This window comes from Channa argus, chromosome 2, assembly GCF_033026475.1.
Source record: "Channa argus isolate prfri chromosome 2, Channa argus male v1.0, whole genome shotgun sequence".
NCBI classification, from domain to species: Eukaryota; Metazoa; Chordata; class Actinopteri; order Anabantiformes; family Channidae; genus Channa; species Channa argus.
Window position 1 is genome coordinate 17224344 of NC_090198.1, and position 12936 is coordinate 17237279.

General features: G+C 38.9%; 1 protein-coding gene across 2 annotated transcripts; it reads left to right on the forward strand.

Moving 5' to 3' along the window:
- The first annotated feature begins 674 nt into the window (after positions 1-674).
- LOC137120998 (WASP homolog-associated protein with actin, membranes and microtubules) lies at positions 675-10297 on the forward strand. Of its 2 annotated transcripts, XM_067495979.1 has the most exons (11): positions 675-1324; positions 2713-2886; positions 3281-3431; positions 3548-3717; positions 5049-5250; positions 6617-6801; positions 7263-7349; positions 7473-7568; positions 8837-9242; positions 9701-9840; positions 10047-10297. In XM_067495979.1, exons 1-11 carry the CDS (start codon positions 749-751, stop codon positions 10200-10202), a joined length of 2343 nt encoding a protein of 780 aa, XP_067352080.1. In that variant the 5' UTR covers positions 675-748; the 3' UTR covers positions 10203-10297. The 2 variants fall into 2 exon arrangements, with proteins under 2 accessions (XP_067352080.1, XP_067352081.1); XM_067495980.1 differs by lacking the exon at positions 2713-2886.
- The last annotated feature ends 2639 nt before the right edge of the window (positions 10298-12936 follow it).

The window sequence follows — 12936 nt, forward strand, 5'->3', positions numbered from 1 at the left end:
GCAACCCTCACCCAGAAGTTCTGACAAAAATAGATGGGCCTCAGACTGCTCGGATATCACAGGCGTGTCAAACATCCATGCAGGAAAATAATTACAAATGTAATGAAACACGTTATTTTCAAAATTCGAGGGCCAGTGTTCTTCTAACATTGCAAAGAAATTAGAAATTAGTGTAAGTTTAAGTTTCAGTGTTGATAATTGCTTTAGAATTAGGAGGGGGAATTCCCCGAACATGTGATTTAAAGGTCAAAGTTGATAACATAGCTGAGCATTGTGGTGCATTCGTAGATCCTCGAAAATTCCCACGTCATCACTGTGTTTTGAATAGAAGTTTAGAACAGAAATAATCGGAATAGTAAATTTGGCTTAACGCCAGAGTGTTGTCGCTGTAATTTGTTCAATTACTTTTGCTTTGACGTACACTTTAAGCACTAATGATATTTTTACATTAAAACAAGGCTTTCTGGGGAGAAATTGCTTGCTCAAGTGCGGCTATTCTTAAAATTACGCTGAGGATTTCCATTATCTAATTATTATTATAATTATCATTATATTCTCAACATGTATTATCATTAAATGTGATAACAACTTCTTTACTTATGGTAACGCGGCCTGTTAACGTTCTTTTGACAATAATTCCGAGTAATTTTTTAATGTACTGGAAGGCAACTTACGTCACGCCAATGGCGGACGTTGTAAACAGAGTCAGCAGCTCGTCGGAGGCCAAAGTGAAACATCTCTTTTTACAATGACTAACTGTGAGTATGAGCGCTTAGACAGTCTGGAGGGCTGGGTGGCTGTTAAGAGTAACATATTTGAAGAACCCGAGACGGTTAAGCTGGGCTTTATTGTGCAGTGGAATGTCATCGAGTGTAAGTTCGCCGTCACCTGCCACAACCGGACGTTACAGCGGCAGAGACGCAAAGCCGAGTTAATCGACGGAGATCCCCAGATGAGCTGGGCCGGACTCTTCTCTGTGGACGATCTAAAACACATCCACCAGCAGTTTACATGCGTGTCAGACGTGCTGGGAACTTGTTTTCCCGATTTGTCACAGTTTGAAGACGGTAACATTTGGGACTTGCTCTTTCTGAACCGGAGGTCGTGTCCCGAAGACGACGATGAGAAAGATTTCGATTTACCGTGTCGGAAACTCGAGAAATATTTCAGCACAGCCATTGATGTCTGCGGACGGAAAATTGTTCTCGACACGCTGTTCACCCAGAATGAGCGTGGTGTTGAGGAGTACTTTGAGAATTTACAGGAGTTCAAAAGGAAGAGCATGCAGGAGGAGATGTCAAGGGCCAAGGGCCACCTACGCCAGGTGAGCGGGATGGAGGGACGCACACAGGTGCTCACATCAGTATCCAGCGGTGGAAAGTAACTAAGTACATATCCTCAGGTAGTTGACTTAGGTAGTATTCTGAGGTACTTGTACGTGAGTATTTCAATACTCCACTACCTATTAGAAGGACGTACTGCACTTTGTACTCCACCTCCGTTTTAGTTACTAGTTGCTTTAGAGTTTCCAGTGCACAGCTTTCACTTGTGATAGACTAGTCTACACTGTTTTAATGTTACTGTAATAGAAGATGAAAGATATTATTCCACCATTGTCATTATCTGTTCCTTTTATAGTCCAGGGCTTATTAATATTGCACACAAATTAAGAAAGACTGCAACAGTTTCCAGTGTTGGAAAGCAAGACGTTTATTCAAGTTTTGAGTCTACTTGTTCTTTACTGAGTTATTTCGATATTATAATATGTTATGTTGCAGTACATTTAAAAGGCAACCACATTAATTTGGCCGCCATAGTTACTGGTTCTTGTGCAGACTCAGAAAACTAACACAAAATACTGTATCACTACGATGAAATGATGATGTATTGTCATAGGTTAGGCAGGTGAAATTAGCTCTACTCCACCTTTACCGGCTGCATTATTAAAACAATGAAGCAAATAGTAGTAAAAGTTGATTGCAGGACCTGTATGTCTCTTTACAGTGGTATTGCTATTTCTACCTGAGATCTTTTACCAATAGACATTGTTATTAAACCGTTATTGTGCCTCTGATAAAGCAACACAGCACAAGTCATGGTTATCTTGGTTTTACTCCTAAATGTTCAGAGGTATGATTTTCATCTTGAACCATAAGCTCAGCATTGTTTGGTTTGTCAATGCCTTCTTCTAAACCTTGTGCTTGTCATCTTCACCTTCAAAGCACAGAGACATAAACCTTATCTTGTTCCACCCTAAATGCATAAACAGGACAGAGACTCCTATTGCACATGTGTATCTTCAGGTTAAATATCTTGAAATCACATAATGGTACATAAAGGTTGCTTAAAAACATTCACGTATCAACTAACCCCATCTCATACCTAACTGCATGTCAGAGTCTGTCAGTCTGTGGTTTAATGCTGTTTCAACCTGAAATCCTTGATATGAAAGGTATTGCTTTCACTTGTAAGGGTCACAGAACCTATTTAGTAATTCCACTGCTATTGAACCAGTGATCAATGCCTTCATCATTCATCTTTCAGCTAAAATCAATAGAGGTATTAGTGTGTAGAGGTATTAAGATTCATTATGAAAAACATTTTCGTGCCAAAATTTGTGATTAGTTTTACATATGAAAATCACGTAGAGCAAAGGCTAGACTGCGTGCTCAGGATAAATCCAGGTAATGGTGTTCATGTTTTTACTTCCAGCTCCTACAGAGTCACAGCAGCGCTGACCGAATGGTTATTCTGCTCAGCATCTATGAGGAAGAGGATGAGGGTTACCAGGATCTGGTCACTGTTGCCACCACCTTCTTTCAGTATCTACTCCAACCTTTTAGAGACATGAGAGAGTTGGCCTGCCTCTACAAGATGGAAATCCTTGTAAATACCGACAAATGTTTAGAATGTGGTACATAATTATGTACAGAGGAGACAGTCTATTAGTTATTTTGCTATCTCACTATTAAACATATTAAATCTGGTATTGACATGTTTAACTAAAATGAAATGTCAAGAAAATATAAATTCATAACCACAGAAAATATTTTTGTCTTGTGCTGCTCCATGTTGCCAGGTTTTGTACAGTTAACGCACAATTAGTACCACAGTTAAACCACTAACTTATGGCCTTTACAAACATTGTTTGTAATATATACTACATTTCACCCAGTGAAAACTGCAGGTTCCATTCCCGTCTAAACTGTTTAATTTGTACTTGCATTAAATCACAAAATGTAAAGTTGTCCACTGTTTTGTTTACCATGGTTCTCTGCAGAAGTCTTTGGAGTTTGAGGACTTGGGTCCTAAGAGAATTGCCGCTCTGGAGAAGGAGGCAGAGGAGTGGCGAACGAAAGCCGAAGATGCAGTTGCCTCAATTCAGGACATCACTGTCACCTACTTTGCACAGACTTCGAAAGCTCTGGCTGGTATATATTAATTTGTTTATTTCTTCTAGTTGTGTAAGGATGAATAGACTTCTGACTAATGTATGCTGTCTATTTTTGTGTGAACATACATAACAGACCCCTTTGTACATGCACAGGTATGTTAAAGCAGATGGAGGAGGATAAGTGTCGCTTTGGAGCTGCTGCATGGGCATCTGCAGCTCCCAGGCTGGAGAAACTACGCTTCCTACTGGCCAAAGAAACCCTGCAGCACATGAGAGCTGCAGAGATGTGTCTAAATCGCAAGAAATACAGCATCAGAGAAAGGGTTTGTTTTTTGATTAAAAACTGCCTTTCTAATGTTTTCCTAAGGCTTCAGTTGTCGTTCATGTCTTGAAGCTTTTGTAGTAGTTGTAGATCTGCAGAGAAGTGACACCATGCCTACTTGGTCTAGTTTGCCTTTCACTTGGTATTCCAGTCTGACGTGATTCTCTGCCTGCTATACTCCTTTGATCTATTTATAAAAGCTGTATAAAAACACAGAGAATCCCATGATACACCACCAAAACCTGCACGCGTGAGTTATCAAGTGTGTCCATATGCATATACATTAAGAGCCAAGTTTATGCATATCTGTGACTACAGGGGGTACATTTCCAGAGTTAGGATCATAGTATTTTGGGAAACCTGCAGGGCATTACATGCTGTGGTAGTATGTGATGCAGTACTTTTGAGCTTTTCTTAAGAGAAATGAGAGCACCTTCGGCACCTTCACCTTTATGTGGCTACATTATTTATCTGATTAAGCTCTTTAAAGAGATGATTTCAGGATGCTGGCAGTATCCACCACTTTGAATTCAACATGAGCCTTTACAGAGACAGCTGTGTGTGAGTGTTTATAATGAGATCAGTAATCTACACCTACGCAAAATCTCACACTGGTGGCAACATTGCTGTGTGTGTGTGTGTGTGTGAGAGAGAGAGAGAGAAATGCATGTAATCCTCAAATCAATTCATTCTCTGCACTTCTTGAGCCATTTACAAGCAGGATGGTTATTTATGAAGCGTTTAAGGACATACTGTACTTTACATGTGCTTGTGAATGTGTCCTCTCATTAACTACACATAAAGCAAACTTAACATTGCTGCCTTTATGTCTTTCAGATCTCCAACTTTGTTTTTATGTTAAACCCTTTTTCCTGTATTTCCGTTATTTAGTTAAAAGCAATAATGATTTACTTTTATTTTAAAGACATTCCAAGGTCAGCTGTCAGCAAGCACAGCAATTCACAAGCAGTTGTCATAAAATCAAACCCAGAAGGAAAACGGTAAGAAACACATGAAGGTGTCATGGAAAAGGAAAAGTAAAGAATACCTTTGAAGTAAATAGGTTTAAATTTGACAACTGGCTATTCAGTGTAGTTAATTCAAGGTATCTGTGAAAATAATGGTGTTTTAGCTTTTTTAATAGTACAGCGTGCAACTGCCTCACTATCTACGCTTTCATATTTCTGCAAGTCAAATGGAGGCCAGGAGCTGAATCAATCAGAACAAGATATAGAAGATGCTCAGCAGCAATTATTCAGAGCTTAAAACCACTGACTTTTATGTTCACTCCCAACAGTATGATTTTTTTTTTTTCTGTTTGTGTTGTTGCAGCTGGGCAACCTACCTGGCAGAGTCCAGAGCCAGAGAGCTGATTCTGCATCTGAAGACAACCCACATCAGGACACACTGGACCAGCTGGAACTGCAATTCTATGAAACCCAACTAGAACTGTACGACACCAAATTTGAGATCCTGAAGAATGAGGAGCAGCTGCTCGTGGCTCAGATGGAAACCCTGCGACGGCAGATTAAAGGTACAATAACTGCATATTTAGATAGCACAGTAAATGTCTTGTTTAGGATGCCAATGATTCATGAAGAAAAAAGAAGTTTTGAAAATACTACCTTTTGCTTAAAAATATTCAAGCAACATTAATCTTGAGATTTAAATGCTCTGTATGTTATGACACTAATGCTTTAAGGACAAAATGATGATGCAGTGAGAAAATGCTCAAGGTTGCCTTGCACGCTAAAGGTTTTCACAAATTACCATGTTTGCCTGAACACTGTGTTTAAATTAAATTACAGTAATATATTGAATGACTGCAAAAATAGAAGCACTCAAATAAGGTATTGCTTTGCAGTATAAAAGCCCTGCAGTACTGGCTTATCTAACATGGTGTGTCAACCTAGACACAACTTAAAATGTTGTTTAGCCAATTTGTGTTGACATATTGGCTAATAGGCCCTATCAAAAAGTGATGGAGTGGGATGTTATGATGACTCATGATGATGATTTCTGTTATTATTGCAATATTTCGACTAAGTGGATTTGTTTATGTTTTATTCCAACTGGACAACAGAGTTTAAGATATCACAAAGAAGTCTTGTTTTCACATCCCCTGATCTGGCCCATAAACATTACACTTTAGAATAAAGTCTGTTTCTGGCTATAGTGTTTTACTGGATTTTATCACGTAGACAAGTGTTTCCAATATTCCTTCTACCTTTAATGGAAATCTCTGTTTTTTGTTTTTTAAATCTTCATACAGACACTAAACTGTGACTTGCGTTATGGGAAATAGGAGCAACAGTTGTTAAAAAATTCTCAACCAAGTGTTTTGGAAAAAAGAAATGACTGGCTGCTGTGTTTCTAATTCTTTTTGGACAACAACATAGGTCTGTGGAACAAATGAATAAGTAAATCCAGGTTGCAGACCAATGGAAGTTGATCATTCCATAGGCTGATTATTATGTTAAAAGTTCAAAACACGAGTGATTTGGAAAAGGCAGGAGTTATCGTTTTAGTTCTCATGATTCAGTGTCATTTATACTATATATTCACATGTTTATTACAGGATTGTTTTATTGTAATAATGGTTCTGTTTTTCTGGTCATTCAGTGTGTTGTGCTTGTGCTTTACTTTAGGGACATATTTTGTTCATGTAAATATTTCCCTAATTGCTTCTCCTGGGACATGAGATGTTTGTTTCCAAGTTGTGTGTTTTTACATGCTGTGTGTCTCCTGTATGTGTCTGTAGTGCCTTTGGTTGTGTGTATAGTTTGAATAGTTTCTGGTTTATTTGTCCACCTATAAAACGAAAAATATTGGGATGCTGTAATTCCTTGACTTGTTTGTTAAACAAGTGTTAATGTGGTTGGACTGTATTTGTGTTTCAGAAATGAAGGAGGAGGTGGTGTACTATGATGTGTGTGAGGATCCAGAGGAGCTGCAGAGCATCGTCCACACAGGTATTCAACAAACAGAGTCATCAGCTGTCATTCAGCTCAAAAAAAGCCTACAAGCCTTGGAGACCAAGAGAGGCAACATCTGTGCCCGACGAGCTTATCTCCGCAACAAAAAGGTGTGTGCAACCACCACTGACATTCAGAAGCCATTTTTTTTACCCTGGTTCTAAAACAAGGTTTACCACTGTACGTCGTTGTATTTTTAGATGAAAGAGGCATTTAGGTACAGCTGGTGCAGTTGGCATTTTCTCTTACTACTGTGTGTACGCTTATTTGTCTGAAATAAAAAAACTTTTTATTCTATAGAACAAAGTGGGATAAATTCCATTTAGAGTTCACCCACTGTAATCCATAGGGAACCCGTGGTTCGACATTTAAGAATACAGTAATTAAAGAGGAATCTGCAAAAAATAAATAGAAATGCTCTATTAATTACCTGAGCTGATAATTAATTGCCCTTACTTAGCAATTTCTGTTTTTTCTAAACTTAAAATAACATTTTTCAAATCACCCAACACAGTTTGAGTATTTCAAAGAATTTTTTTTAGAGTACATTTGTTAATATTTTTGTCTGTAGGATCAGTGCATGGACGCACAGGAGCAGAAGCAGCTGGTGGCAAAGCAGAGCTCCAAACTCTTCAACCAGCATCATCAGGTCCACCTGGTAAGTCACCACGGCAACAAGACAACCCACAGAGATGCTCTCACACTATCAGAAGTTGCAAATGAAACAGGATCCAATTGTTTCTCTGTAATATCTCTCACTGCCTCCCTCTGTTGTCTGCAGAAACGAGAGAGGAGGAAAGAGGAGGATCAGAGGAGGAAACAGTGGGTGGACCAGGAGCGAGAGAAGACTCTGAGCAGATTACGATCCTTCAGAGAGGTCAGGCTTTGTCATTGTTCCTGCATTGCCTCTTGCTGCAATTTCTCTTTTTAATGAAACTCCAGGGGCTCATGCTTTATAGCTGCTCTATTCTGCTCCATTACGCCTGAACGATACAGAGAAATAATGAAATTTTTATTTTCAAGAGCAATATTGTCATTGTGATTTATATGCAGTTTTTTCTTTTTTATTGAGGGTTATTCACTGGGGTTTCTGCATGCCCTGTACAACTCCAATATTTCACTCTCCCTGTAGTACTGTGTATGTTTGGCATCTGTGGTCATAAATCGGACCTGATCAGTGTCTTTTCCTGTAAACTTGGCTATCACCAAGAGTAATTTCTCATATTGATGTGTGTTTGTATGGAGTGATGCCATCAGTGGGCCAGCATGGCTGTCTTACCAGAAGTTGAAGTTTAAATTGCAGCTTTAAGTTAAAAAAAACAAAACAGTTTTCTGTTAAATTGCCCTCTTGATTTTAAAGGAATCAATTGCTCAACCCTACTGAAATTTTAAATTTAGTCATTAACTACTCAACCCCCTCATCAGAAGATGTTCTGATGACAAAGAGATGTGAGTGTAGACATGCTTTGTAGCGTCAAGCAGTCTTAGATTTTTTGCACCTTTCTTTGGGAATTAAAAAACAGTGTTTTGTTGTAGAGATTTGTTTAAATATTTTTTTTTTATTTCTTCGTACATAAAGGATTCATTAAATCTAGATATCAACTAATGGTGTATTGTATTGTTCTCAGTATTGTTCTCAACAGTATTCATACTTCCATCCTTCCTCAAATAATACGGTTTTCCTTCTTTCCCCTGCAAACAGAATTTAACATCATCATGATCTACTGCATGAAATTCAGTATAAAATTATAAAACTCCACGAGCCTGCTGCACAAGCTTTCCACAAATGTAAACTTTAAATTTGATTACAACATAAATCTGTGTGGAGATACACTCATTAAAGGTAACATAGGTTAATAATAATCTGTAATGACATATTGCACAGGCTTTTCTTGAAAATATCCTTGTAATTTATAGTTAAAAACAAGCTGATGTACAGGTACTGTCTAGGAAATTAGCTATCACTGAAATCATTACTTAAAAACAAAATAGTAACAAAGAATTGAGAAATAACTTCATAAATCAACTCAGTGATGTTTACAAATAGCTGGTGCAACTCAGTCCAGAATGGCTGCTAAGTGGCATCATCTTATGGTCCTTGTTTCCAAAACCATTTTTTTTTTTCTTCCACCATTTTTATTCAAGAAGCGACAGGGACAGTATATCCTGAAGAGTCCTCAGTCCAGGATGTGTCCTTCAGAAGTCCCCTCCCAGCCGCTGTCTATTGTCAGCATCGGCCCTGCACCCTCCTCTGAAGGACCTTCCTCTGTCCGTCCTGCACCCAGACGCAATAAAACACCCAAGAAACAGCAGCCTAAAGACATCCCTGTCCAAATCTTCTCTGCACCACCACCTCCAACTTCAAATATCCTTACTGAACGTCCTCCTCCCCCCCCTCCACCACCACTGCCACCACTGCCACCACCGCCCCCACTGCCCTCTGCCATACGTCGTTCATTTGTCCAAACTTCCTCTGAGGATGCACCAATGGCTCTCAGTGAAAAAGAGGAGCCTTCTTTTCCAGCCAGGAACACCCTCAAACAAAACATAGGTGAGAGTGAAATTCCTAAAGTATAGTTCTGCTTTTGATTGTTTTGTAATAGAAGGGGGATTTGAGTTAGATGTCCATTTGCTAGAAAAAAATAGAGATAGAGCAGGGTGTGTGAAAATGTTCAACTGCAGGGAAGGTCATGTTTATTTGTTCTAGGAAAAGTGTGTGTGTCTGTCTGTCTGTCTTTCTGTACATGGTGTTCTGTCCTAATTTCCCATCTTCCCCCATGAGGCCAGAGGAGGTATTGTACCTCATTTGTGGTCCTGCTGATGCACACACTCAGCTCCAGGGAGCTGGAAATGTCTAACAGGACATTTTTCTGAGCGTTTGTTAAATGAGGTCATTTAAAAAAAATCTGTTTTTAAAAATGTGTAGAGAGAGTGCACAACTTTTTAGAAGTTTCAACACCAGTGAAATTAAAATCAACAACTGGTGGCTGTTTTCCTGTGTTATTTTAGGAACAATGGATGAAGTGTTGGCTTCATTGCAGCGTGGACAGATTCAGCTTCGAAAGGTCAATCAAAGAATGGCAACCCTTGCTGAGGACCCAAGGAGCAATCTGATGTCTGCCATCCGACAGGGTGTCACCCTGAGGAAGGTGGGATCTTTAGTAAGCTAAGGTTTACAGTAAACTGCAGCAATGCATGATAGGAGGACACAAAGGCACTGTACACTCTGTATTGGTTATACCTGTGCTTTATTTTTGCTATAACAAGTCTTGATTTTTCCACCAGAGACAGTTCTAACAGCAGGAGGTAATATAGAAGCAGAATTGGTTTTAAATGGACTTATGTTGTGCTGCAGATGGTTCCGGCACGTACAGAAATGCAGAGCAGTGGAGACAACGAGCTGGAGCGCAGCATCAAAGCTGCCATGATGAGGATGAAGAAGGTGGCAACCGACTCTGATGAGGAGGACAAAGCAGATGATGGCACACAGAGTACAGACTGGGACAGCTGAGAACACACACACACACACACACACACACACACACACACACACACACACACACACACACACACACACACACACACACACACACACACACACACACAAAGATGAAGCTGTTCTCTTATTATTCCTCTTCATTTTTCTTCATGGCTCCGAGTTGCAGCTTATGTTGCTGCCAAATTTACACCAGAAAGCTTCTTCTTTAACATGGACAAGATTACACATCTTTTGACTTAATAATTGCTGTTTGTTAAAGTTGTCTCACTGTAATCATATTTATTTTTTCAGAGAGCCCTGAGATGTTGAAATTAATCCAAAAACGCTCCCAGACAAATAACCAGCAAGTGGCAGAATTAGGATTTATTCTCCTTTTAAAGCAGGTGGTTTGAAGAAATCTCAAACTGAGCAAATAAGGCGTTGTGCCTCAATACTCAAGAAGAAAAGCCAAGGAGCAGTATTGTGCAGTAGTGTGTAAATGATTAAACGTTTTCCAAGTCTGTATCTGAAGGCCTTATTGTATGGCTGTTAAACAGCAGGGGCAGCCTCTGCTGTAGGCACAGACAAATACACTACACAACTATTATCACAAATAATGATTCTCTCTCATTGCTGAGTATTGTTTTGAGTTTAATCTAAACATTTTTGTCTCAACTTTACTTCACCCCCACAAGGGCTACATAGACTATGTCTATGTGTTTATTCTTGTGCCTATTTTTTGTTTTGTCAGGAATGTGTGAATGTTTTAGCCTTGAAATAGGCTCAGTTTATATTGTATATGATCTGAAAATAAATGTTCTCTTTTATGCCATAATACATTTAGTGACAGAGGATGCCAAATCCTTTTTAGTAATGAGTACTTCTCTTGATTATAGAATTAACACTTTGTCCACAGGCTATTGTTGATATTAAGGGCAAACCTCTGATGATCTTAAAACCTGTGACATTGAGCACTTAACTTACCTGCACCTCAAAAGACAAAGCTATAATGTACAAAAGTACTATACTGTATGGCAAACAGCATTCATTTCTTTGCAAATAAAATTTGTTGCTGCACTTTGTTGTAGAACGTTATGATATACTGAATGTGTATTAAAGACAAGCTGTGGACTGATGATGGCTGAGGCTAAAACTAACTTGTACGTCTGTTTTAATATAAATAAAGACATGCAAGATGGAATATTATGAGTGATACCTTTTAAATTCAAATGTTGGTTTAAAATCTTTGCACATGCTCTTCTCTGATGTGCACAGGTTAGCAGCTCCTGGGCCCAAATGAAACCTCTGTTCTTGAAATGGATTACATCATCTAAAGAGATGTCTTTTCAACCTGAACCCTGGCGAGTGTTCTTTAGCAGATTCGTAGCCCACATGATGAGTCATATTGTAATAGCCATCCTGGCAGCCATCGCTCTCACTTTTCTCTCCTGCAGTGACAGCTCAGAGATCCCCAGCCAGTTGTGATTGGGTTTGTTCTGCTGTGTGTACTTGGAGAGCAGCTGCTAGCAGAGACTGTTAGAGCTGCTCCTGTTTGCAGGGTTGCCAGGACTCTGTATTTGTCTGGTGTGTAATTTATTGGTAACATCCAGGTGATACAGGAGGAAGATGGGTCAGGCACCTTTGGAAAGATGCATCGTGGATCTTTAGACAGATCCATTGATTGAACATTAACATGAAATTCCGCAGGCTGTTACCATGGTAACAGCCTCAGTGGTAGTGGCCTGCAGTACCATCTCTCTCTCTCAGACATGTACAGAGAAGCATAGTCTCTTAATGATGTTTCACCAACTCGCCCACTCATCACCAGTCACACAATGAGCCTTGCTGAGAGAATTAGAGAGACCAACGAACGGCAGAGGGGACAGAGAGAAATTCAATGCTTGCTGCAATATGTATTCTTCTGATGTGATAGGTAAAATAATTTCAACTATTGACTGTATATTAATCAATTTTAAAATGGATATAGAAGTCCAAAAAGTAACAATCCAGAGCCTTATTTGTTTGTCCAAACAAATTGTTCTGAATTTCTAATAAGTGTAAAAAAAATTAGAATGGAATCTTTTTCACAATGATAATTCTGTTTACATAACCGATTAACATCAGAATGATCGCTTCTTAATGTCTGCTAATTAATTACAAACCCAAAGTACAAAAGACACTACTAGGAATGTCAGTATTGGATACGTTTAAAAAATAATCTGATGGTTGCGCTAGAGGAAAAGTCAGGGGATCACCAATGTTATTAAGATTCTCTGGGGACCATGTGCCTATACTTTTTGGTCTGAAAGTACCAATACTACTTGCATTGCCACAAAGTTTTTTGTGATTAATCATCAGACCAACAGTGTTTTAGGTCTGTCATTCAGTTTACTATAAAAAATGGATTGAAAATGCTGGAACCAGAAAATGTTTTCAGAATTATGTGGCAACAATTTAGACATTCAACCACCTATTTAATACATGTTTTCAACTGTCAAGCCTGTACACTGTGTGTCATTATTGTAGATCTTTGTATTCTACATTATTGGTTTGAAAAAAGTTGCCATTGAAAACCTCATATTGGTCCTAAGGGACTTCGCATCTATTTTCTATCCATCTGCCCATGCGTCCGTCCCATAGAAAAAAGATTCATCATTGAAAGTAATAGTTAGCTAGAGCCCTACAACAGTCAATTTCCCCATCAACTGACTTAATTGGTCAATTAAATGATTATTTCAGCACCAAATTGGTGCTTTTGCCGCATTTG